Source organism: Lipotes vexillifer, unplaced genomic scaffold, assembly GCF_000442215.2.
Source record: "Lipotes vexillifer unplaced genomic scaffold, Lipotes_vexillifer_v1.1 scaffold902, whole genome shotgun sequence".
Lineage (NCBI taxonomy): Eukaryota > Metazoa > Chordata > Mammalia > Artiodactyla > Lipotidae > Lipotes > Lipotes vexillifer.
In genome coordinates, this window is record NW_006794304.1 from 26,778 (window position 1) to 53,557 (window position 26,780).

At 39.8% G+C, this 26,780-nt stretch overlaps 1 protein-coding gene across 1 annotated transcript in view; it reads right to left on the minus strand.

The window, feature by feature from the left end:
* Positions 1-368: 368 nt before the first annotated feature.
* The window catches only part of CD84 (CD84 molecule), a 35,447-nt gene continuing 9,035 nt past the window's right edge, over positions 369-26,780 (minus strand). Inside the window, exons 2-6 of the mRNA XM_007467100.1 lie at positions 5,615-5,866; positions 5,096-5,215; positions 3,130-3,227; positions 2,145-2,207; positions 369-434 (exon numbers count right to left, since the gene is read on the minus strand). Of these exons, the coding sequence (XP_007467162.1) occupies positions 369-434; positions 2,145-2,207; positions 3,130-3,227; positions 5,096-5,215; positions 5,615-5,866 (599 nt within the window). The remainder of the gene's footprint in view (positions 435-2,144; positions 2,208-3,129; positions 3,228-5,095; positions 5,216-5,614; positions 5,867-26,780) is intronic.

A 26,780-nucleotide genomic window follows, 5' to 3' on the forward strand; every position in this document is an offset into this window, starting at 1 on the left:
GGAAGAGTCATCACCTCTGGTCATACACAGTCTCCAGCCATGAGCAATCTTGACTGTTTACCCCATTGGGCCATAAAAATATTTTCTCCATGTGCTGCGATGTGAAAAAGGGTGGGAGGCACTGTGCCAAAGGACCTTCCTTGTCATTCATCAGGAAGGGAGCGATTTCAGAAAGGGCATGCATCCATTTGCTTATCTAGGCATGAGCTATGCCCAGAAACAAAGTGTTTTCTTCTTTGCTTACGTGTTGGGATCTGGTGATTTGCAATCTCCAGGTAAGATCTGGGCAGAGCAAGTCTAGGTCTGGAGCATCTGCCAGTAGATATGGTTGTAGCTCAGTTTCCATGGGGAGAATTCCATCTGGGAGCCTAGATCACAATTTCATAGCTTGAAGTCCCAGGAGGTTTGCTGTCCTGAGTGTTGGTTTTCCCCATCTGCACAAAAGGGAGAAGGAGGACATGTTGACTGAAAGGTGCTGGTAGGGAATTCCAGTCCCACAAGGAGCCCTCGAGAATCATGCAAATGGCACAGACCGATGCCTTAGATTTCCCTGGTTCTGGGGTAAACTGGGGTAACAGGGCCTTGCCCTTTGCTGAGTCCCTCACCTCTGTTCCAGCCACCCAATTTGGAAGCCCTTAGGTAATCAACTTCTTAGCTTAGAAAAGGTAGCAGTAGAGAATGTGGATATTTGCACTGATTTTGATTATAGGCTTGAGGCAACATCCAGGCTCAAGCTACCCATGTTCCATGTTCCTAGTTCAGCCTTCATTCCTTCTGTATCCCAGTAACTGCACCTTGGACTATATTTAGTGGTGAGTCACCTCCACTGGTGTCATATGCTCTAGTTACTTAGAATACTGCAGACAACCCTCCCATTGGCTCGCAGAGTCCTAGGTTTTAAATTACACATTATCCAAATTAATAATTGTCATCCAACTTGTCTAGAGGGTTTACTTTGAGATGTCTCAATCCAAGAGTTCCTGATTAATCCCTTAAGTCTAGTCTTTTCCAGTTGTATTTTCTTCTCTGTTTCCTCCCACTCTCCTTCCAATCCTGGTTCAAACATGTGGACACCTTGCTTCCCGCTTCCTGCTTCTCCTTCCTTTTCCCTCCTCCTCCTCTTTCCTCACTCACCTCCTTCTTTTCCTTCTCCCTCCTTTCATCTCCTGATCACTGAGGAAGTCAAGGTCCTTTTATCTTGTTCTCCTGGACACTTGGCTTATCTTTACATTCAAACTGACCTGTGCATTGAGTTCCCTTACGACCTTCCTACTTGGCCAACTCATAGATGCCTCATAGAATCAGCTCTTAATTCTTATTCATGGATTCATTTGCATTCCATTTTTGTATCCCGATATTTCTTCTCACTCTTCATTTGTTATCATTATTATCCCTTTCTTCCAAAACTTCCGGGTTCAAATTTATCTTTCATGATTACCTTCCTACCTATTAGCTCAGCTATTAAACAAAAACACTTCCAAAATATTTGATTCACCCAGATACCCCAGAGCTGTCCTTACTGTAGCAGAAATCAGAACCCTCAGACTGTATCAACTCCTCACCAGATTCCCCAAACTGAAAGTCCTGTCAAAGATCAGGACTTACCTTCTCTGTTTGCATAATTGAGAGAAGGACACTGAGGCACAGGGAATATGAGTGTCACTAGAGCGCTACAAACTGTTGGGCATGTTGCACACTGTGAGGGTCTGCTGAGGGAGCAAATGGGAACTGGGGTTCAGCCTGTGTTCTACTTACCCCTGTGTTCTACTGTGCACTTGGTGTGGACCTGTGTCTGCCCAGGGTAGGGGGAAGGTGGGGGACACCTGCTTTCTAATTTCCACACCATGAGCTAGCAATGGCCTTGGATGTTATAGAGGCTGGAGTTTCCACACTGTAGTTCAGAGGCCTAGGGTCTCCTGCATACAAAGTGTGGGATCAACATCAAGGAGGTCAGCTTGTGGATGGTCATGGACCTGGGGAGTAAGGCTGTGTGCATGTGTGGAATGAGACCAAGGCCCTCAGCAATTAATCCTGAGAAGCATAGAGTCCCAGGGGAACCAGCTGACTCCTGGTTGGATGGACAAGATACAGCAGAAAGGTTGGAATAGACAGGACAACAGGGCTAAAAATCAGAAAGTCTTTACCTTATCAGAGTACTGCACTATGGAATAAATCGTGTTCACTGGCTCCTCCTTGGTGGGGAGCACCTGTAAAACACCCATCTTCCCTCAGTGAGGGAGCCCAGGCAAAATCTTATGAGTCCCCCTTCTTACTTCTGTTTCTGCCCATCAGCCCTCCCTGGTTGCACTTTCACTAGGTGGCCTCCTCTCCAGCTTCAACTTTGGTTCCATCCAGCTTTGGAGAGGATCGGGTTCTGGTGGGGGTGAGCATGGGACAGTTGGCAGCCATTGGGAAAAATATTCAGGAGCCAAGAGGAGGGGTCAGACTGAGTCTTGCTTAGTCAGAATTTTAGCTTTCCATGGGCTCTATGGACCCGGCTGACCTGTCAGTCCAAGTACAAGGTTGGATTGTCTGGGCAGACCTCAGTTTCCCTTTCACTCCTTGGAGACTTTAGGAGAGCAGGCTGGTGGGGGCACAGAGAAAGGCAATACCATGTAGAAGCCTGGTTCAGGGTGGACGTGAGGGAGAGACAGGCAGGTAAAAGGCAGGCGAGAAGGGAGGCTGTGGAACAGAGTGAAGCAGGCTGAGGAAAGCAAGCTGTTGCTACAGCCAGACCAAGAAGTCAAGTTCAAGGGGCCCTCTCTCAGTTCTGTGTCCTTGAACCCCCATTAGCAACTTCTTCACCTGTCAGTGGCCACATAACAGCTCTCACTTCACATCAGGGACTCCCCTGTTGTGGGTCCCCTATAGAAGGTGCTTTGCTCTTAGTCATGACTCTCATCTAACCTGGAGTGAGGCCCTCATGTGAAAGCATGAGGCTTCAACCCCGGGAGGCTGTCATGGGGTGACACTTGACCACATTCTTGTCCTCACAGAAAGACTCATGACATCATTTCCCTGACCTGGTATTTCCTGGTTGGACCCCGTCAGGCTCTTGGCTGTGCCTGCTGCCCATGACTCCCTGTCCTGGGGGCCTGTGGTGGAGACCCACAAGTAGCACCACCTCACCTTGGGCTGGGGGATTTCATCATAGATCCTGAGCTCTGCTGTCTGGGTGTCTCTTGGAACTGTGATGTATGTGTATATTGTTTTCTTTGAGGCAGCATCTGTGTCACAAACAAACATAGAACCACAGTATGTGAAATGTGGATGAATTTTTCGAGGTGATCTATTCTAATGTTCTCTTTTTCAGATGAAGAAATAAAACCCCAAGAGGTTAAATGACTCCCATCCTCTTGAGATGGATGCTTGGATCCTTGACTGTCTTTTCCTTTTCTAGGGATGGCATGTGGTATGGGAGACACCTGGCTCAGGTTTCACCCAGAGCCCAGTGGGAATTCTTTTCTGCTCCAAAGCCCACATTAGGGTAAAGAGATTCTACCCAATCCCTGTGTGGGCACTGAAGGTAGCTTTTCCAACAAGGGTCTTACTGTCTCTGGCACTTAGCATCCACTGCCTTGCATGGCTAGTTTTCTTTTCATGTGAGGGTCTTAATTTTTCGACTAGAATGATTCTCTCTAGTTATACACTGTGTTGGCCTCTTCTGGTGCACACCTTTCTTTTACCACCTCAATGTTAGGCCTGTAGTAGATGCTCCACAAATATTTGTTGCTTGACTGATTCACAGAGTCAAAGATTTGTTAAGCTCTCTCCACATGCCAAGCTATGTATGAGGTCACGGAGCAGCAGACAAGAGAGATAAGTCCCTACTTTTAAGAATTCATGGGCATTCCTCCCAGTGTATTGCTTTTCTTTGCTCCTAACATGGAATATTTGAGGGTCAAGTTGAAAAGAGATAGCCAGAATTTGGGGCCTTCATATTCCAGGACACCAACATATCTTCAGACAACAAGCCTGAGCTGAGTGATATTACAGCAGGTTGTGTGATTTCTCCCCATCATGAGGCCATTTGAGTTACAGTTCATGTCACAAACTCTCTGCCCCCAGAATGCCTCATTCTGTGCCAAGCCCAGGTTGGTCAATTGTAAGTATAGTATCTAACACTGACTGAGTACTTACGAGGTACCAGACACTGGGCCAAGCATTTTATATGTGTAATTCATTAAATCTGTTTAATAAGTATATGCAGCACATCCTATTTTTATGCATATTTTACAACTGAGAAAACTGAGACAGTGATAAAATAACTGGTAGTTGATAAATGGTCAAGCTGGCACCTTCATCCCAGACTGCCTGCAAAGTACAAGCTTAGGCTTAATCACTGTGCTGTGAATGCATCTCTTCCATCATACAGGGAAACTCGTGGCTGAAAACTTACCAGGGTTCCTACTGAAGGTCTTCAAGTAGGAACCTGAGGAATCAGACACAAAGGAGAGTCAGGAATATGGAATCAGATGTAGAGCCTCGCTACATACAGGCTTGTTATTACGATTGGTGGGAAAGCAAGATTTTGGGTGGACACGGAGTTAGGAGGAATAGGAGGGTAAAATGATCCCCTAGGGCCCCAGATCAGGTTTTCTGAATTGAGAATGGTTACAATTGCAGAATGATCCAGAGGAACCCAAAGGGATCTAGTGACAACCATGGAATATAAAATTAGTACATGTCCCTCAATGACATTTCAAAGGTCACAGTTTTGATGGAATTGGAAGTGACCTTGGAGACCTAGTCCAAACTTCATTTCATATGTGAGAACACTGAGTCAGAGAGGTAAAGACATGCATCCCATGAAGCACTGCTTGTTAATGGCAGTGCTAAACTCGAACCCAAGTTCTGGGCTCACCACATCTTGGTGATCCCAGTAACATATTTTGAAGACCATTCAGGGTAATGTTATATAGTCCTCGGGACCATCTTTCTGGGAGATGGTAAGGTGAGGGGCTGGGGATTTTAGGAAGACTAATTCCCTGGAAGAAAGGATATTTCCACCCCACCTTGGATAAATGACTTCAGTCCCAGGAATAAGGAAGAAGGCAGGTGCATTTCCACATTTTAACTTCTGAGAAAATTTTACCTTGTCCTCTTTTGTGCAAAATGAACAAAATCACTGAAGGTAGAATGATTAGAAGCAGAGAGAGCACAGCCAGCCCACTCAGCAGCCCAGTGCGGTGAGTATGGAGGCCCATTGCGATGTCTGGAAATAGAAGATGTGGTGAGACTTGACTCTCAGGAAATAGGCCTTAGAGGCTGGGCAAGCTTGTCCACATTCAGGGGCACTCCCCTGAAGGACACTCAATATGGATAGAAGGGGGTCCCAGAGCTCCAAGGGAAACTGTACTTCCTGCTATTAAAGGTCAAGATCAGAAACTTAATTGGGGAGCTGAGCGGGGGCTGCCTCAGAACACCCTGAAATGCCCGGCATCACCCAGAAGGCTTTGGATTCTTTTCCAGGGCTTCTTGGGAAGAGAATTCCCCTGAGTCCAGCCCTGGCATAAGGGAGGCACCTTTCCCTGGAGAACTAGGGCCGATTCAGGCCTTGCAGCAGGTTAGAGTGATTTCTGAGACTCCAGGAGAGATGGACAGAGATGGTTACCTGCACAGAGCTGCTGGGCAGAGATGGAGTCAGAATTGTTGCTGACAGGGTTCCATGCTGTACACGTGTAAGTCAGCTCTTGGCTGTCAGGGGTCTGGAAGACTTGAAGAACATTGCCTTCTTCCCCCAGTGGACTCCAACTGTATGTCACATTCTTTTCTTCTTTCTCAACAGAGCATGTCAGTGTGACATTGCAGGTGCTATTCACAGATGTCATTAGGCTCTGAGTAATTTTTGGCTTCCCAAGCCGACCTATGAGGAGAAAACACATGAACCAGTGGTAAGCTGGAGCTGGCCCATACCAGCTTGTGTGAGCCAACTGTTAAATTTTCAGAAATTTTCATGATGGATGTTAAAAACTTACAATGAAATAAATTATATTAAAAACAAATCTAATAACTCTTCAAAACTCAACACTTTCTAATTTTTTTTGGACAATTTACTATAATCTATGCTCTAGAGGTTATTTACATCTATTGTATCTATCCCTTGTAATGATGTATCAATACAAAGTCTTCCCAACTCTGCAGGTCTTAAAATCAGCCAAAGTGGGAGTATTTACACCAAAGAAATTGGCAAATGCTGCAAACTATGGCTTGACTTATTGTTTTCTTGATTGTCACACTAGACTTAAGAAAGCAATGGAGGAGAGGGTACTGAAGCAGATTAAAATAACAATGCATCCTGTCTGTAGCCATTATATTGTGAATAGCACACAAAAAATTGGAAATGTTCTTCCAGTATTTGAAAACCACTATCCAGTTCAGCAAAGAAGTTGCTCACGTCATTGATGAACAAGTGAAGTTCCAATATATATGTCCTTGTTCAATCACTTTTTTCTTATTACTGAACTTAAATGAAAATATCAACCAATATATATGTTGGTTGTGTTTATCCACTCCTCATGTTGGTTCCTTCATCAGTTGCAACCATATGTTGGCTAGGGATATAAATGTTCAACAAAGCATTTGAAAGGGGTGAGACCTTCAAGATGGAGGAGGAGTAAGACGCGGAGATCACCTTCTTCCCCACAAATACATCAGAAATACATCTACATGTGGAACAACTCCTACAGAACACCTACCTATTGAACGTTGGCAGAAGACCTCAGACTTCTCAAAAGATATATGTATTATTTTCCTTTTCCTCTTTTTGTGAGTGTGTATGTGTATGATTCTTGGTGTGATCTTGTCTGTATAGCTTTGACCTAGGGTTCTGTCTGTCCAGTTTCTTTCTTTTCTTTTTTTCTTTTTTAGTATAGATTTTAGTTCTTGTTATCATTGGTGGATTTGTTTTTTGGTTTGGTTGCTCTCTTCTTTCTCTCTTTTTCTTTTCTTTTTTTATTACTTTAAAAATTTTTTCTATTGTTAATAATTATTTTTTATATTAATAACTTTATTTTATTTTTTCATTCTTCCTTTATTTCTCCCTTTTCTTCTGAGCCATGAGGCTGACAGGGTCTTGATGCTCTGGCTGAGTGTCAGGTCTGTGCCTCTGAGGTGGGAGAGCTGAGTTCAGGACATGGGTCCACCAGAGACTTCCCTGCTCCATGTAGTATCAAACTGCGAAGGCTCTCCCAGAGATCCCCATCTCAATGCTAAGACCCACTCCACTCAATGATGAGAAAGCTACAGTGCTGGACACCCTATGCCAAACAACTACCAAGACAGGAACACAACCCCACCCATTAGCAGAGAGGCTGCCTAAAATCATAATAAGGTCACAGGCACTGCAAATCACACCACCAGATGCGGTCGTGCCCACCAGAAAGACAAGATCCAGCCTCATCCATCAGAACACAGGCACTAGTCCCCTCCACTAGGAAACCTACACAACCCACTGAACCAACCTTAGCCACTGGGGACAGACACCAAAAACAATGGGAGCTACGAACCTGCAGCCTGTGAAAAGGAGACCCCAAACACAGTAAGTGAAGCAAAATGAGAAGGCAGAAAAACACACAGCAGATGAAGGAGCAAGGTAAAAACCCACCAGACGAAACAAATGAAGAGGAAATAGGCAGTCTCCCTGAAAAACAATTCAAAATAATGATAGTAAAGATGATCCAAAATCCTGGAAAAAGAATGGAGAAAATACAAGAAACATTTAACAAGGACCTAGAAGAACTAAACAGCAAACAAACAATGTTGAACAACACTATAAATGACATTAAAAATTCTCTAGAAGGAATCAATAGCAGAATAACTGAGACAGAAGAATGGATAAGTGACGAGGAAGGTAAAATAGTGGAAATAACTACTTCAGAGCAGAATAAAAAAAAAGAAAGAAAAGAATTGAGTACAGTCTCAGAGACCTCTGGGACAACATTAAAGGCACCAACATGTGAATTATAGGGGTCCCAGAATAAGAAGAGAAAAAGAAAGGGACTGAGAAAATATTTGAAGAGATTATAGTTGAAAAGTTTCCTAATACAGGAAAGGAAATAATCAATCAAGTCCAGGAAGCGCAGAGAGTCCCATACAGGATAAATCCAAGGAGAAACATGCCAAGACACATACTAATCAAACTATCAAAAATTAAATACAAAGAAAAAAATATTACAAGCAGCAGAAACAACAAATAACATACAAGGGAATCTCCACAAGGTTAACAGCTGATCTTTCAGCAGAAACTCTGCAAGCCAGAAGGGATTGGCAGGACATATTTAAAGTAATGAAAGGGAAAGACCTACAACCAAGATTACTCTACCCAGCAAGGATCTCATTCAGATTCAACAGAGAAATTTAAAGCTTTACAGACAGGCAAAAGCTAAGATAGTTCAGCACCACCAAGCCAGCTTTACAACAAATGCTAAAGGAACTTCATTAAGCAGGAAACGCGAGAGAAGGAAAAGACGTACAATAACAAACCCAAAAACAATTAAGAAACTGGTAAGAGGAACATACATATGGATAATTATCTTAAATGTAAATGGATTCAATGCTCCAACAAAAAGTCATAGACTGGCTGAATGCATACAAAAACAAGACCCTTATATATGCTGTCCACAAGAGACCCACTTCAGACCTAGGGATACATATGCATTGAAAGAGAGGGGATGGAAAGATATTCCATGAAAATGGATATCAAAAGAAAGCTGGAGTAGCAATTCTCATATCAGACAAAATAGACTTTAAAATAAAGAATATTACAAGAGACAAAGAAGGACACTACATAATGATCAAGGGATCAATCCAAGAAGAAGATATAACAATTGTAAATATTTATGCACCCAACATAGGTGCACCTCAATATGTAAGGCAACTGCTAACAGCCATAAAAGGGGAAATCAACAGTAACACAATCATAGTAGGGGACTTTAACACCCCACTTTCACCAATGGACCGATCATATAAAATGAAAATAAATAAGGAAACACAAGCTTTAAATGATACATTAAACAAGATGAACTTAATTGATATTTATAGGACATGCCTTCCCCAAACAGCAGATTTCACTTTCTTCTCATGTGCTCAGGGAACATCCTCCAAGATAGATCACATCTTGGGTCACAAATCAAGCCTTGGTAAATTCAAGAAAATTGAAATCATATCAAGTGTCTTTTCCGACCACAACACTATGAGACTAGATATCAATTAAAAGAAACAATCTGTAAAAAATACAAACACATGGAGGCTAAACAATGCACTACTTAATAACCAAGAGATCACTGAAAAAAATCAAAGAGGAAATCAAAAAATACCTAGAAACAAATGACAATGAAAACACGATAACCCAAAACTTATGGAATGCAGCAAAAGCAGTGTTATGAAGGAAGTTTATAGCAATACAATCCTACCTGAAGAAACAAGAAACATCTCAAATAAACAACCTAACCTTACACATACAGCAATTAGAGAAAGAAGAGCAAAAAAACTCTAAAGTTAGCAGAAGGAAAGAAATCATTAAGATCAGATCAGAAATAAATGATAAAGAAATGAAGGAAATAATAGCAAAGATCAGTAAAACTAAAAGCTGGGCCTTTGAGAAGGTAAACAAAATTGATAAACCATTAGCCAGACTCATTCAGGAAAAAAAGAGGGAAGACTCAAATGAATAGAATTAGAAATGAAAAATAAGTAATAACTGACACTGAAGAAATACAAAGGATCATGAGAGATTACTACAAGCAATTTTATGCCAATAAAATGGACAACCAGGAAGAAAGGGACAAATTCTTAGAAGCACAACCACCCCAGACTGATCCAGGAAGAAATAGAAAGTATAAACAAATGAATCACAAGCACTGAAATTGAGACTGTGATTAAAAATATTGCAACAAACAAAAGCCCAGAACCAGATGGCTTCACAGGAAAATTCTATCAAACATTTAGAGAAGAGCTAACACCTATCCTCCTCAAACTCTTCCAAAATATAGCAGAAGGAGGAACACTGATGAACTCATTTTGCAAGGCCACCATCACCCTGATACCAAAACCAAAGACGTCACAAAGAAATAAAACTACAGGCCAATATCACTGATGAACACAGTTGCAAAAATCCTCAATAAAATACTAGCAAACAGAATCCAACAGCACATTAGAATGATCATACACCATGATGAAGTGGGGTTTATCCCAGGAATGCAAGGATTTTCAATATATGCAAATCAATCAATGTGATAAATCATATTAACAAATAGAAGGAGAAAAACCATATGATCATTTCAATAGAAGTAGAAAAAGCTTTTGACAAAATTCAACACCCATTTACAATAAAAGCCCTCCAGAAAGTAAGCATGGAGGGAACTTACCTCAACATAATAAAGGTCATATATGACAAACCCACAGCCAACATAGTTCTCAATGGTGAAAAACTGAAACCATTTCCTCTAAGAATGGGAAGAAGACAAGGTTGTCCACTCTCACCACTATTATTCAACATAGTTTTGGAAGTTTTAGCCACAACAATCAGAGAAGAAAAAGAAATAAAAGGAATCCAAATCGGAAAAGAAGAGTAAAGCTGTCATTGTTTGCAGATGACATGATACTATACATAGAGAATCCTAGAGATGCCACCAGAAAACTACTAGAGCTAATCAATGAATTTGGTAAAGTAGCAGGATACAATATTAATGCACAGAAATCTCTTGCATTCCTATACACTAATGATGAAAAATCTGAAAGAGAAATTAAGGAAACACTCACATTTACCATTGCAAAAGTAAGAATAAAATACCTAGGAATATACCTACCTAAGGAGACAAAAGACCTGTATGCAGAAAAGTATAAGACACTGATGAAAGAAATTAAAGATGATTCAAACAGATGGAGAGGGCTTCCCTGGTGGTGCAGTGGTTGAGAGTCCACCTGCCGATTCAGGGGACATGGATTCGTGCCCCGGTCTGGGAAGATCCCACATGCCGCAGAGCGGCTGGGCCCGTGAACCATGGCCACTGAGCCTGCGCGTCTGGAGCCTGTGCTCTGCAATGGGAAAGGCCACAACAGTGAGAAGCCCGCGAACTGCAAAAAAAACCACAAAAAAACAAAAAAAAACCCAAACATATGGAGAGATATACCATATTCTTGGATTGGAAGAATCAACATTGTGAAAATGACTCTACTACCCAACGTAATCTACAGATTCAATGCAATCCCTATCAAATTACAAATGGCATTTTTCACAGAACTAGAAAAAGATTTTCAAAATTTGTATTGAAACACAAAAGACCTGAATAGCCAAAGCAATCTTCAGAAAAGAAAAATGGAACTGGAGGAATCAGTCTCCCAGACTTCAGACTACACTACAAAGCTACAGTGATTAAGACAGTATGGTACTTGCACAGAAACAGAAATATAGATCAATGGAACAGGATAGTAAGCCCAGACATAAACCAATGCACATATGGTCAACTTAACTTTGATAAAGGAGGCAAGAATATACAGTAGAGAAAAGACAGCCTCTTCAATAAGTGGTGCTGGGAAAACTGGACAGCTACATGTAAAAGAATGAAATTAGAGCACTCCCTAATTCCATACACAAAAATAACTCAAAATGGATTAAAGATCTAAATGTAAGGACAGACATTATAAAACTTTAGAGGAAAGCATAGGCAGAACAACCTATGACATAAATCACAGCAAGGTCCTTTTGACCCACCTCCTAGAGAAATGGAAATAAAAACAAAAATAAACTATTGGGACCTAATGAAACTTAAAAGATTTTGCACAGCAAAACAAGATGAAACGACAACCCTCAGAATGGGAGAAAATATTTGCAAATGAAGCAACTGACAAAGGATTAACCTCCAAAATTTATAAGCAGCTCATGCAACTCAATATCAAAATAACAAACAACCCAATCCAAAAATGGGAAGAAGACCTGAAGAGACATTTCTCCAAAGAAGATACACAGATTGCCAACAAACACGTGAAAGAATGCTCAACATCACTAATCATTAGAGAAATGCAAATCAAAACTACAATGAGGTATCACCTCACTCCAGACAGAATAGCCATCAACAAAAAATCTACAAACAATAAATGCTGGAGAGTGTGTGGAGAAAAGGAACCCTCTTGCATTGTTGGTGGGAATTTAAATTGATACAGCCGCTATGGAGAATAGTATGGAGGTTCCTCAAAAAACTAAAAATAGGACTACCATACAACCCAGCAATCCCACTACTGAGCATATTCCCTGAGAAAACCATAATTCAAAAAGTGTCATGTACCACAATGTTCATTGCAGCTCTATTTGCAATAACCAGGACATGGAAGCAACCGAAGTGTCCATCGACAGATGAATGGATAAAGATGTGGCACATATATACAATGGAATATTACTCAGCCATAAAAAGAAACGAAATTGAGTTATTTGTAGTGAAGTGGATGGACCTAGAGTCTGTCATACAGAGCGAAGTAAGTCAGAAAGAGAAAGACAAATACCGTATGCTAACACATATATATGGAAACTAAGTAAAAATAATGTCATGAAGAACCTAGGGGTAAGACGGGAATAAAGACACAGACCTACTAGAGAATGGACTTGAGGATATGGGCAGGGGGAAGGGTAAGCTGTGACAAAGTGAGAGAGTGGCATGGACATATATACACAACCAAACATAAAATAGACAGCTAGTGGGGAGCAGCCGCATAGCACAGGGAGATCAGCTCGGTGCTTTGTGACCACCTAGAGGGGTGGGATAGGGAGGGTGGGAGAAAGCCGCAAGATTGAGGAGATATGGGGATGTATGTATATGTATAGCTGATTCACTTTGTTATAACGCAGAAACTAACACACCATTGTGAAGCAATTATACTCCAATAAAGATGTTTAAAAAATAATAATAAAAAATAAAAGTTCATTTAAAAAATGTTTTTACTAAAGCAAAGAAAAAGTAAATGATAAAAGTTGTAGGTAGTAAAGGGTTACCAAAAACCCAATTATATATAAGTTGAGGCAATATCTAGATCTGGAGCTGGTAGAAGGAAAGGAAAAACCTTTTACCAGGAGATAAGAAAAGGACCACATTCAGAGCTGATAAGTTTAGTTCATTCTTGTCAAAACTGCTGCAATCTGGTTTGCTCCTCCCACTATTTCCATGTGAGGGAGGAAATAGAGGAAGGAACTGGCACATAACTTTCTAATTAATGTGAAGTCTGTAAAGGCAATAAATTCAGCACTGTAAATATAGGAACCATTTGTCTGTACCTGTGAGGGAGTAGAACATGGGAACTAAGAGCTGTAAAGTCTTTGATTCCAACCTAACCAGATACTCTGGTCCTAAGAGACTCTTAGAGGGAACGATTCCAAATCAGAATTAGTGATAACTTGCCTAAGAGCTTCTAAACAAGTTTGGAGTAAAGACCTTGATTAGCTATAACAGTGATAGATACAGATATGTATAGTGAAAAAGGAACCAAATGGTGTGTGTGTGTTTCCGTAGAAACTTGATTTACCACAGTGTTTAAGTCTCTGCTTGTTGTTCACTTATTTTTAAAAAGACTTTTTTTGTTGTGGGTGTAAAGGTGGGGGATAGTAGTGAAGAATAGGATTCCATCTCATTTTTCTCTGCAGGAACAGAGATGTTACCTACACAAAGCTGATGGGCAGAGAAGGTCAGGGTTGTATCTGACAGGCCTTCATCCTCCCAAGTAAAAGTGTGGAGAAGCCATTGGAGACTAGATTCAGAATCCAGGCTCTACTGTTCTCTAACTATGGAATGGTGGAGAAGGTATCCAGCTGCACTGAGCTTTGGTTTTCTCAGTTACAACACGGGGACAACAATTTTCTCTAGCTAGGGTGGTTGTGAGGATTAGATGAGCTATTATATATAAAGACCACTCTACTATCCATCTATCATCTATCTATCTATCTAATCTATCTAGCATCAATCTATCTATGCTTATATGTACTTTAATTTTCTACTGAAGAAGCAAAATAAGCTGGCAATAGTGACTGCCTCTGAAAAGGAAAAGTTGCATTTCATTGTATTATCTTTTGCTCTGTTTGTGCATATATTGCCTAAATATGTATAATCTTTATGTATTTTAAAAAGTTAGGTGGTAGAATGCTATACAAATAGATAGTGTCCATTAAATGTCAGTTTCTTTCTCTTTCTCTTCTCAGCTAACTACCCAAAAAGTGCAGATTTTGTTGTATGGGCTTTCTCTAAGATTTTACAGGAGTCTGCCCTAATTGCAGATGGTTTAACACTCCCTAAAGACTGAGTGGGTAAAACTAAACATATAACGGGATGAAAACAAACATCATAAAATTGAATGCCCTCTATATTTTCTCAGCCAAAGTTCTTGAATGAGTCAGATATTCTCTGAAGTGTCCACACTTGGGTTTGGTTCTTTGACTCTGTCGCTCATGCCCAGTTCAGAGCCTTCTTCATCTAGGAAGTTCTTCCTAACTAGAATCTAAAAAGGGGACAAGAGTTAAAAAATTAATAACAACAGCTAGTTATTGAGCATCTACTTTAAGGCTTGCACTGTACTAAGAGCTCAACTAACACTATCTCAATTAATCCCACCTATTACAATCTATATTCTATAGATAAGGAAATTTAGGCCCAGACAAGGTAAACAACTTTGCCAGGGTCACACAGTTGGCAAGGGTTCTAATTCTAACATTAATGTTCTTTATAGTATGTGTCCTATCCAGATGCAACCCGATTGAATTATGCTATATTAATTGAGCACTTACAATTGCCAGGCACTGTATTAGGACCTGGGACTATTATGATTAATTCATTTTTCCATTCAACAAATACTTCTGCAGCACCCACTATGTGCCTGGCAAAGTAGGAGCTGGGAACATGAAGTGTATCATATACCAGTCTCTGCCTTTATGGAGCTTGAACTTTAGTGGATTAACTGTGTACCTAAATTTTATCTATTAGTCGCATTTCCGTGTTTTTCTGCTGTGGGGCAGATGGACAGTAAAATCCTTGAAACATGGCTCAAATATTCTCTATGCTAGAAATTAGTGCTGAAATAAAATGTTAATCACTTATGTAATTTAAATTTTTCTAATAGCCACATTAAAAGTAGTGAAAATAAACAGGTGATGTAATAATGTATTTTATTTAACTCAATATATCCAAAATGTTATCTTAACCTGGAACCAATATAAAATTGATTAATGAGATATTTTATGGGTTTCTTTACTGATGCTAAATCTAGTGTGTATTTTACACTTAGAGCACATTTCAATTTGTACTCACCACATTTCAAATACTTAATAGCTACATGTAGCTACTGACTACCATATTGGACAGGGCAGTTCTAGATTAGCACTTCTCAAACTTCAGCACACATAGGAATAGTTCAGAGAGAATGTTAAAACACAGATTCCTGGGCTTCACCACCAATGGTAAGGACTGTGGCCTGAGAATTTGCATTTCCAATAAGTTCCCAGGTGATGCTGATGCTGCCATCACACAGACCACACTTTGAGTAGCATTGCGTATCACACCACACACATCTCCTAGTGAATTGCGGTAATTTTAGTGATGATAACAGTACTAATATTTTACCTTTTAAAGGCATTTTGCATTAGCTACTGGAGAAATTAAAATTAAAAACCAAAATGAAATATACTACTCACTCATCAGAATGACCAAAATAGCAGTGACAACACTAAATGCTGTGAGGATGTGGAGATACTGATCACTCGTACATTTTTGGTGGGAATGCAAAATAATTTGGCAATCCTTTTAACAATAAAAATGACTCAAAATTTCTGGAGAGAGCTATGAAGCCATGAAAAAATACGAAGATAACTTAAATGCATATTACTAAGTGTACGAAGCCAACCTGAAAGGGTTACATACTGTGTGATTCCAACTACATGACACTCTGAAAAAGACAAAACCGTGGATACAGTAAGATCAGTGGTTGCCAGGGCTTGAGGGGAGGGATGAATAAGCAGAACACAGAGGGATTTTAGGGCAGTGAAACTATTCTGAATGATACTGTCATGGTGGATAAATGTCATTATATATTTGTCATTACCCATAGAATGTATAACACCAAGAGTGAACCCTAATGTAAACTGTGGACTTTGGTTGCTAATGATGTATCAATGTACATTATTAATTGTAATAAATATATCACTCTGGTGGGGGATGTAGATAATGTAGGAGGCTATGTTTGTCATAGGAGGCAGGGTGCATATGGGAACTCCGTACTTTTTACTAAACTTTTGTATGAACCTTGAACTGCTCTAAAAAATAGAATCTATCTAAAAGGGGAAAAAAATTTCTGGAGTTGAAGAGTGGTGATGATTGCACAACAATGTAAACGTACTTAATGCCACTGAATGTTACACTTAAAAATGATTAACATGTTAAATGTTATGTATATTTTATCACAATAAACCATTTAAAGAAAGAAAAATGGACTTACCATATGATTTCATTCTTGAACATTTATCTTAAAGAAACAAAAACTTACTTCATGCAGAAACTTGTACACAGATATTCATAGCAGCTTTATTTGTAATAATGCCCAAACTAGAAACAACTAATATATCCCTCAATAGGTGAATGGTTAAACAAAGTAGTACATCTGTACCATGAAATACTATCCAACAATAAAAATATATAACCTATTGATACTTGCAATAATTAGGATGGCTCAAAGAAATTATGCTGAATGAAAAAAGCCAATCTCCAAAGCTTGCATACTGCATGATTCTATCTATGTAACATTTGTGAAGTAACATAATTTTAGATATGAAGAATGGGTTAATGTCTTCCAGGAGTTTGGGAGGGGAAAGGGGGTGGCAATGAGTGACTATAAAGGGATGAAGGAATCTTGTGACATCGGTACAGTTAAGTATCTTGATTATGGTAGTGTTTACATAAGGCTATTACGTGAATAAATTGTACAGAGCTACACATATACACATAAATAAGTGCCTATATAACTGGTGAAATCTATTCAATAAATAAGCTCTACAGATTGTACCAATGTCTATTTCCTGGTTTTGATATTGTACTCTAGTTATGTAAGATGTTACCATTGGGAGAGGTGGGGGTGAAATGCCCACAGGCCCTCCCTATACATTTCTTTACACCTTTCTATGCATCTATAATTATTTCAAAATAAAAAGGTTTTTAAAAAGTACTTTGCATACACTGTCTTACTTGATCTTCACAATAACTATGGGAAGTAAAGAGTATGATTATTTACATTTTATAGAAAAGAGAAACAAGGTCCACAGGAAGAGTACATAGCTAAAAGCAAGCAAAGCCACATCCTCTTAAGTACTGATATATTTATGTAAGTATTTATAAGTATAAAAAGATTTAGGGAACCCAGCTGTCAGAAATAAAAGTGTTCTTTAGACAGCAAATTACAAAGTAAAAATAAAAAAAACAAGCCCTCTGTCTTCCCACAACTTACGATAGACTTGAAGATTGTAGCACCTGGTGGTGGTGGTGATCATTTCAGAGGTCTTTACATTTATGTCGGCTTTGTAGATCCCTGAGTCTTCCAACCTCAGATTTCTCAGCTCCAGGTTATAGTTCTGACCTGAGACATTTATTCGTTTATGGTAATTTTGGTGGGTTATGGAAATTGTGGGTGCTGCTCCTGAGTTTCCTGGTGTTACAAAAGCGACAGATGTTTTGGAATTCCAAGAAATGCTGATAACTTTCTGTGATTGTTGGATATTTAAGGGGAAAGTAACTGACTCCTCCAGAATCCCATTCACCATGAAGATGTCTGTGTCACTTTCAGCTGCTTCCAGACCTGAGGACATAAATAGAAAATCATAACCATTTGACTGTTGTACCTTTTAGAATTCCCTGTTTCCCCAGGCTTGAATCTCCCCAAGGAGCAGCTCATCCAGTTTCTTGATGATTTCTTTTTCGTGTGTGTGGGGGCATTCTGCTTTAAATATATTTAATATGATGGCTAAGTATTCTAAAGGATTCTCTTTCAAAAACTAAGTTTCCCAGTGAATTTTAGGTAATCCTTTTCATTAAAATTTATTTATCTAGGCGTATAGACTTTGAGAGCTAGATGGAATTTGAGAGATGAAGGCCATAAACTTCCATGAGGTCTGAGATATTAAATGTTCTTTCTTTCCCAAGTCATATTGCCAAGTGGTCCAAGAGCTGGGACAAGAGCCTACGATGGCTACTGTGGTCTTTGCAAATAAAGAGCTACATGTATGTCTCTATTCCTAGAATATATAGGGAGAGAGTGCTTTAGAGGCTCTGGAGTAAATATTCCCCAAGCTGGTGATTTTGGGGGGTCTTTTTTGTTCATTGCTATATCCCCAGTCTTTAGACAAGTACTTGACACATAGTGGGTGCTTAGTAAATATTTGTGGAATGAGTTAATAAATGGAAGTAACTTATATGTTGCCTAGGATCTTTTGGAGCAACTTCTGAAGTAAGCAAAGTTCGTTTATTCATTTATACTTTTATGAATGAATGAATGTATTTATTCAAGGTCAGCTTTGTTCCAGATACTATGGCCAGTATTTATTAATTTAATTATAATACAAAAGTTTGTTGAGCATCTACTCCTTAAATCATGATGTAAGGAGATGGGGGTACAATGGTGAGTAAAAATAGACATAGTTCCTGCTCTCTGGAACTTAACAGTTAAATGAAGAGAACTGGTTTGATTGGATAAGTGCAAATGGTATTAAGTGTTATGGTACTTTGAGAGAGAATAAGAAGGGAACTTGATTTGTTCTGGGAATCCAGGAATACTTTCAGGTAAAAGCTGAAGGATGAATGCTTTTAAAATCTAACATGGAAAAAAATGAAATGTTTATTTTTTCTCTTCTCCTCTATTACCTTATGAAGATAAATTGATTTAATACGTAGTTTGTAAAATGAAAGGCAGTATAATTATAGAGTGTTTTTTCTCCTCTTCCTTCTATTCTTTCATCACTTTGTTATTCTCACTGAGCTATATAGTGTGAAATAGTGTGTTAAGCCAGCATGTATGATATTCAAAATGTTTAATAACCAATAAGTACAGGCCCTGACCAATCAAGTAGGGCTTCAGCCATAAAGCGTAACAGGGCCATTCTGATGCGTACTGGTTGCATGTAAGCCCCGAAGAGCAGAACAAAAGTTTCCCATGTAAGTGAGTTCAGGCTGACCCTAAAGTTTATCCAGGCTTGGCATAAAGAGGGCAAGAATAGGGCTTCCCTGGTGGCAGTGGTTAGGAATCTGCCTGCCAATGCAGGGGACACAGGTCCGAGCCCTGGTCCGGGAAGATCCCACATGTCATGGAGCAACTAAGTCCGTGTGCCACAACTACTGAGCCCATGTGCCACAACTACAGAAGCCCGCATTCCTAGAGCCCGTGCTCCACAACAAAGAGAAGCCACCACAATGAGAAGCCTGTGCACCACAACGAAGTACAGCCTCCGCTCGCCACAACTAGAGAAAGCACATGTGCAGCAATGAAGACCCAACACAGCCAAAAATAAAAATTAATTAATTAAAAACAGAAAAGAGGTCAAGAATAAAGGTCATTGAGAATACAAGTCATTTTGAAGTGTCAGAAAAGCAAAGATATTTCTTAACCTGATGGTGCTGTCTCACTATGGCCACCCCCACTCTCCAACACAGTAACTCCTTAATGAGCCAGGGACTTCTAATATAAACCTCTTTCCTTTCAGAACATCCAAGATTTTCCCTTAGGAGGAATATCCCAGGCAACGACTGGTGACTTAGTTGGGGTGGGCTAAGTACAGAATGAGACATAATAGGGCCCTGAGGGAAAGATTGACACAAATGATCCCTATCTACAAACATTTATTAAGTGCTAATTAAGTGTCAGATGCTGTGTTAGGGACTCAGGGATGAATAGAACATGGTGGCAGCCCTGAGGAGCTCACAGCCCAGAGAATAAGACACATGAGCATTCAAGTGAACAATAATACAATATGATGAGTACTAAATGGTAAAAGCAAAAGGAACAAACCACTAGGGGAACAGGAGAGACTAAGCCTGCCTTCAGTGACAGGAGTCAGAGTTTATTAAAATCCATTCCTTGAACATTAATTCTCCCCAGAAAAACTCTTCCACTGGGCTGATAAGTTCGGGTAGAAAGGCACTTAGAGTGTCCCTTCCTGAATTCTTGGATATGCCAGATATGGACGTGTGACCTGTGCAGTCGTACAGAGCCTTGAGCTCAGAAGGACCTGAACTTGATTTAATGCTGTCATGTCACTTTGAACTTCTTAATATTATTTGAACAAGGGACCCCATATTTTCATGTTCTACTGGGTTCCACAAATTATATGGCTGGTCCTGGTGCCAGATCTCCCATGTCTCATAAGGCTTTTTTTTTTAATCAGGTCCTTGTGCCTAATTTCCATTCTGTTCTTTGGATTCAGGTTCAGTGTGAGAAGATGGAAATGGTGTGGGTTCCATAGACTCATAATTCTCTTATCAAACCCCAGGAAGTGGTGGGAAGTTTGCTAAGGGTGAGGCCTTCTTAATAGGAACACAATTGTGTGGTCACAAAATGATTGGTGTGTGGTGTCGTTTTTGAAGTATGTCTTGTCTTCTGCAGCAAGTCATTCAGGAAGCGATGCTGGGGCATCAAAGGATAAGGCAGTGGGGGTGGCAGATACGCTAAGCTAGCGGAAGCCCTGTTGCTATTTTGTGCTGTGGTGTTGGGGATGAGATTCCTGGGTTTGCTGAGAAAAGGTGTAGGGCTTGCACAAACGTAATATGCACCTTTGGACATTCCATCTGAGGTCTGAGGCAGCTGCAAAACCATAGCATGCAGTGGAAAGATAAGGAGGCTGAAGACATAGGTGCTAGTACTTCTACTTATGAGCTGGGCAAACTTAATAAAGCCAGAAGACTTTTCTGAGTCTCAGTATTTTCATCCACAGAATGGAAATAATAACTATAAAATTGCCTGTCTAATTAGTGATCAGAAAATCATATGAGTAGAAACTTTGGTAACCATCAAGCCAAAATAAATGTTAGTAATTATTCTCATTCTCATCCTCACCTTAACAATTAGGACATGCACTTTAGGGCTTCCTTAGTCCCTCTCTATGATGGCCTTCATGACACCAGGGCCATACTGAAGAATGTATGAAGAGCCATTATTAAGGGCTAATTCAGGTAAAGCACAGAGGGAGAGAGTTTTCAGCACCACTCCACTTGGTGGCCTTTATTCTTCTCTTAAAGACTTCAGTCTTTTAAAAAAAGAATCTCCATATCAAGCAACCCTAATATTTATTTTTCTAGGTGTTGAGGGGACTCAAACATTATATTAGTGCTGGAGGAGACCTTAAGAAAACTCAATTTCAGAGAGAATTTGTGGCACAAAAATGTCTTAAGGACTTACTATGAAATGCACTATGCAAGTCTAAGACCAAGACAAGTTCCCTGTCTTTTTTAGAAATTTCATATACGCTTAGGGAAATGTGACACACACACAGACACACATAACTCTCCTTTACAATATTAAGTGGTAAATGATAAATTTAAGCAAATGGTAGAGACAATAATTGCAGTAGGATTTCAAGGAAGGGAGAGATCACTTTGATCTGCAGTTGTTAGAGAAAACTTCCTGGAGGAAATAGAATTTGAGGAAGACCTTGAAGAGTGAATAGAATTTTATTGGATAGAAAGGGAAAGGATGGGTGTCTTGGGTCCTCAGGTTCTGAATAAAAGTTTAGAAGCAGGAGAATGTGTGATATAGGTTGAATAAGTATAGATTTGCATAACAGAGTAGAGAGCAATAAGGCTGGAGATATAAATTGTTTAGATTTGGGACAGCCCTGAGTTTGAAGTCTACACCACAGGCAGAGGGGAGCTATTAAAGTTTTTGAGAATAAAAATTAAATGATGTTTTAGGGTCATAGTAATATGGTAATAACATGTAGGAAGAATAAGAGGAAAGAGAAGCTGGGCTTAAGAAACCATTTCATAGGCTATTGTAGCCATCTGGGCATGAATCGGGGGATGATGATGAGAATGGAAAGGAAGGGCTGAATTTGACAGAGAACACAAAATAAAGGCAAGGAATAAGGAGGCATGTCACAGAATTCACCAATATATTTTGAGTGTCTACTTCATGTCAGTGGAAAACTAATAGCTACTGGATATTGATTAAGCTTGAAAGAAGTCAAAAGGAGAAGACAAGTTTAGTGTCAGAAATACTGAACGTGAGATGATGGTGGACCATCTAAATAAGGAGTTGGAAGGATGGAAGATAAGAAAAGTTAATGGATTCAAAGTATTATTTGAGGGGCTGTGACAGAATCTGCTAGTTGTTTTCCAATATTTGTTTTCATCTCCATTCTTAGTAACATATATATATGGAATCTAAAAAAAAAAAAAAAAGGTCATGAAGAACCTAGGGGCAGGACGGGAATAAAGACGCAGGCCTACTAGAGAATGGACTTGAGGACATGGGGAGGGGGAAGGGTAAGCTGGGACAAAGTGAGATAGTGGCATGGACATATATACACTATCAAATGTAAAACCGATAGCTAGTGGGAAGCAGCCGCATAACACAGGGAGATCAGCTCGGTGCTTTGTGACCACCTAGAAGGGTGGGATAGGGAGGGTGGGAGGGAGGGAGATGCAAGAAGGAAGAGATATGGTGTTATATATATATGTATAGCTGATTCAATTTGTTATAAAGCAGAAACTAACACACCATTGTTAATCAATTATACTTCAATAAAGATGTTAAAAAAAAAAAACTACATTGCCCAGCCTTCTGCTAGTTCAGTTTGGTCATGTGACTAAGTTCAGGCCCATAGGATGAAACTGAAAGTATTGTATCAACTTTTATATCTTTAAGAAGAGGATGCTTTGTTTTCTTCATCTCTTCCTTGTCTCTTGCAGGCTGGAATGCCATGACAACTGGATCTTGGACATTTTGGATCAAGAAGAGGAAGCCAAGTACTGAGAATTGTGGCCCAGGAAGATTGAAAAAGTGTGGATTCCTGATGACCTTGTGAACTATTTTACCAACTGAACTGCCAACTCCAGACATTTTACATGAGCAAGAAATAATCTTTTTTCTTCTTTAGGGAATTCTTTTTTTTTTTTTTTTTTTTTCTCTGTCATTTGCCATCAAACTGAAATTCAAGTGGTTTAGGAATCATCTATGGAGAGGAGATGATTGAAGAAGAGGGTCACTCACGAAGAGTTGGCTGAAGTCCAAGGCTGAGCCTTGTGAACAGTCCTCACAGTTCTAAAAGAGGCACTATCAAAAGAAACTGAATAGACCAAGTGGTAGGAGTGGCAAGAGAGGAACCAATAGTGGACAATATCATGAAATCCAGGAGGACAAAAAATCTCCAGAAGGGGGCTGTAACTGATGTCTAATGATTCAGAGTCTTCAAGTAAGATAAAGACTGAAAATGATCCCTAGATTTGTCCATTAAGAGGTTATTGATGGCCCTTGAGAATGTAGTGCAAGTTAAGATGATTCAAATGGAGCCCAGAGTACAGAGGATTGAGAATAGAATATGTGGTAAAGAAGTGGAAAAGCTTAATAGTGAAAGAAATTCTATTAGATAGAATAATAGCTAGAGGGTCAAGAAAAACTACTATTTGATTTTGTTTTAAAATAGAAGGTATTGGTGGGGGAAGGGTGGTAAGGAGGGAGAGAAGATAGAGATTTCCCTGATCATGTCTGCTCTAGGTTACGTGCTCATGGAGTTTGGTGTTTCTCTCTAATAGTACTTGCCACACTGGCTGGTAGTCATGAATCCATGTGTCTGTTTCTGGACACTGTGAATCACTTGAATCCATGGACCTTGCCTTCAAATCCCAAGCACCTAGCACAGTGCAGGATACACTGGTCACTAATGCTTGTGTGGAACAAAAGATGCAATGGAAATGGTGGGCAGAGAAAGGTATAGGTTTTCAATCAGAGGAGGGTAATGCCTTCATCTGAAGTGGAAGATAAAAAGGAAAGGAGAGTTAAAGCATATAGGTATTTTAAGGTCCTGTTGGGAGTAGTGATAGAAGAAAGGCTGCTTTCTGAGTTGGAGGAAACATAGGTTTAAGCCAGATGGACCTGTGTTCAAGTTCAATCCCTGACATTTACTGAGGCCCTTATATTACTTAACTACAAGATAGGATATAATAATGCCTGCCTCAAGGAATTGTTGTGAGGGCACATGGAAGGTGCTTAATACGTAGTGGACATTTTGGAGTAGAGAAGATAAAATAGTAGACAGTCATGGTTGATGGCCTTCATCTCTTCAGTAATGTAGGAGATAAGAAGAGGCAAGAGTGGGACTAGTTAGGAAGTATAAAGGTTAGGGACACACGTTTTGAATCTAGGTATATTTGAACCTACATATGTTATCTTGAGAAAATTATTGAAATTCTCTGATCTTCAGGTTCCTCACCTTTAAAATGTGGATAATTATTCAATGCAATTATAAAGATAGAGCACTTAGCACAATGCCTGGCACATAAAAATGGTAGTTGCTATTATTATTTTGATGAATGTAAAAATTTTGAAATGCTGCTCTAGGGACCACCTCAGGGAGTTAACAAGAGATTGATTAAGTGGATGAAGGTACTGCTGATCAGGCTTGGGAGCCTAACGAAGAAGAGATGACCCACATTTATAACATCTCCCACTGTGTGTGATATCCTGACTCCCATAGCCAGACTACAGCAGGGGTGGGTAGGAGAAAGGCACTACTTCTAGAGGAGAAGCAAAGGCAAGAAAAGGCTGGAACCCTGGGATGTGGGCTTGGATGGGAAAATATGTTCGCTGTGACCCCTAGGTAGCTATGGTGAAGAGGGGACCGGAGGGGCAGGATGACACCAGCTTAGACAGAGAGTACTGTGGACAGGCTACTCACTGGAGCTGGATTTCCCCTCCTGGAAGGGAAGCTGGGCACATTTTCCAGCCTAATATATCTTTAGTGTATTAGGTGATAACTCCTGTTCCCCTGGATGAACACATGTGAATGGGTGGACTTCACAAATGTAAATTTCATGATAAAGTAGCTGCCAAAAATCACTGACTGATTAACTGGAAGAAGGCAATAGAGAATATGAGAATAAGAAATATGTTTGGAAAAAATAAAGAATCAGAAACTTCATCTGGGTTAGAAATATTGATGGGGCAGGAGAACATTAACTGAATAGAGGGAAATTCTTCATAGCTGAGCAAGGGAAACTTACTAAGAAGTGTTGGGTGGAATCTAAAGAGATTTTGAAATATCAAATATTGATGACAACAAAAAGGGTGTTTAGACTTAAACTTCATAGTTCTCCTTAGAGTCTATTAAAAACAAAGACAGTATACATTTGGGGTTTTGAGGGGCTCCCTAGTCTCCTTTCATATACTTTGCCACCATCTACTAGATCCTGTCTGGTCTGCCCCTGCTCTCCTGCCTCATCTCCTACCCTTCTCTCCCCTACTCACTCCAACCACACTGACTTCCTCATTCTTCAAACCAGCTGCTGTTGCCTTAGAGACTTTGTACTTACTGTCCTCCTTTTCTACACTGTTTCTAGCACTCCCTTACTGTGAAACTCTGCTCCAATGTCATCTCATCAGAGAGAGCTTTCTTAAACACCATGTTTAAGTAGCAGTCTCCTTCCCATCACTCCCTATTGCCTTGCCTTACTTTATTTTTCCTCATAGCAGTTTTGACTACTAAAGCATTGTATGTGCATATTTAATTATTGTCTTCCCCACTTTGCACCCCCATGAGAATATAATTGTCATGCAGTCCTTGTCTGTTTTGGTCACTAGTATTTCCCTAACAATTAATGGATGATTATTAAATATTTGTTGAAAGACTGAATACTTTTTTGGCTACTGACCCAGTTACCCTTTTTCTAGCAATAAAAAGCAAGGTAGAAAACTCAGAGCAAGAGAGAGTGAGGGCAAGAGATAACTCTACTGGTCTCTGGGTCTTGGTGTGGAAGGTCCATGGTGTAAACTGATTAATAAGAAGGAGAAGTTGGCTAACTGTAACTGCTTTCCATTCCAATATTCTCATGTTGTTAACAACAACAACAAAAATTGCATAGGTCCAGAGGCTGGGGTTTCATAGCATGGTTAGTAAAAGTGTCCTGAACTAGGGATCAAGAAACATGTTCTAGTCAGGGCTCTGTTGCCAACCAGCTAAATGACCATGACTAAGTAACTTACCTGCTAAATCTCAGGATTCTAGATGGTAAATGAAATAAAATTCCTCTACCACTTTGAGGAATTATGAAGATTAAATGACACTACGCAGCTCTACCCACCACCAGCCCCTCCCATCAAGAAACTTACACATTCCTCTTAGATAGACTCATCCACCAGAAGTCAGACAGAAGAAGCAAGAAGAACTACAATCCTGCAGCCTGTGGAACAAGAACAACATTCACAGAAAGATAGACAAGATGAAAAGGCAGAGGGTTATGTACAGATGAATGAACAAGATAAAACCCCAGAAAAACAACTAAATGAAGTGGAGATAGGCAACCTTCTAGAAAAAGAATTCAGAATAATGATAGTGAAGATGATCGAGGATCTCGGAAAAAGAATGGAGGCAAAGATCGAGAAGATGCAAGAAATGTTTAACAGAGACCTAGAAAAATTAAAGAACAATCAAACAGAGATGAACAATACAATAACTGAAATGAAAACTACACTAGAAGGAATCAATAGCAGAAAAACTGAGTCAGAAGAACGGATAAGTGACCTGGAAAATGGAATGGTGGAATTCACTGCTGCGGAAC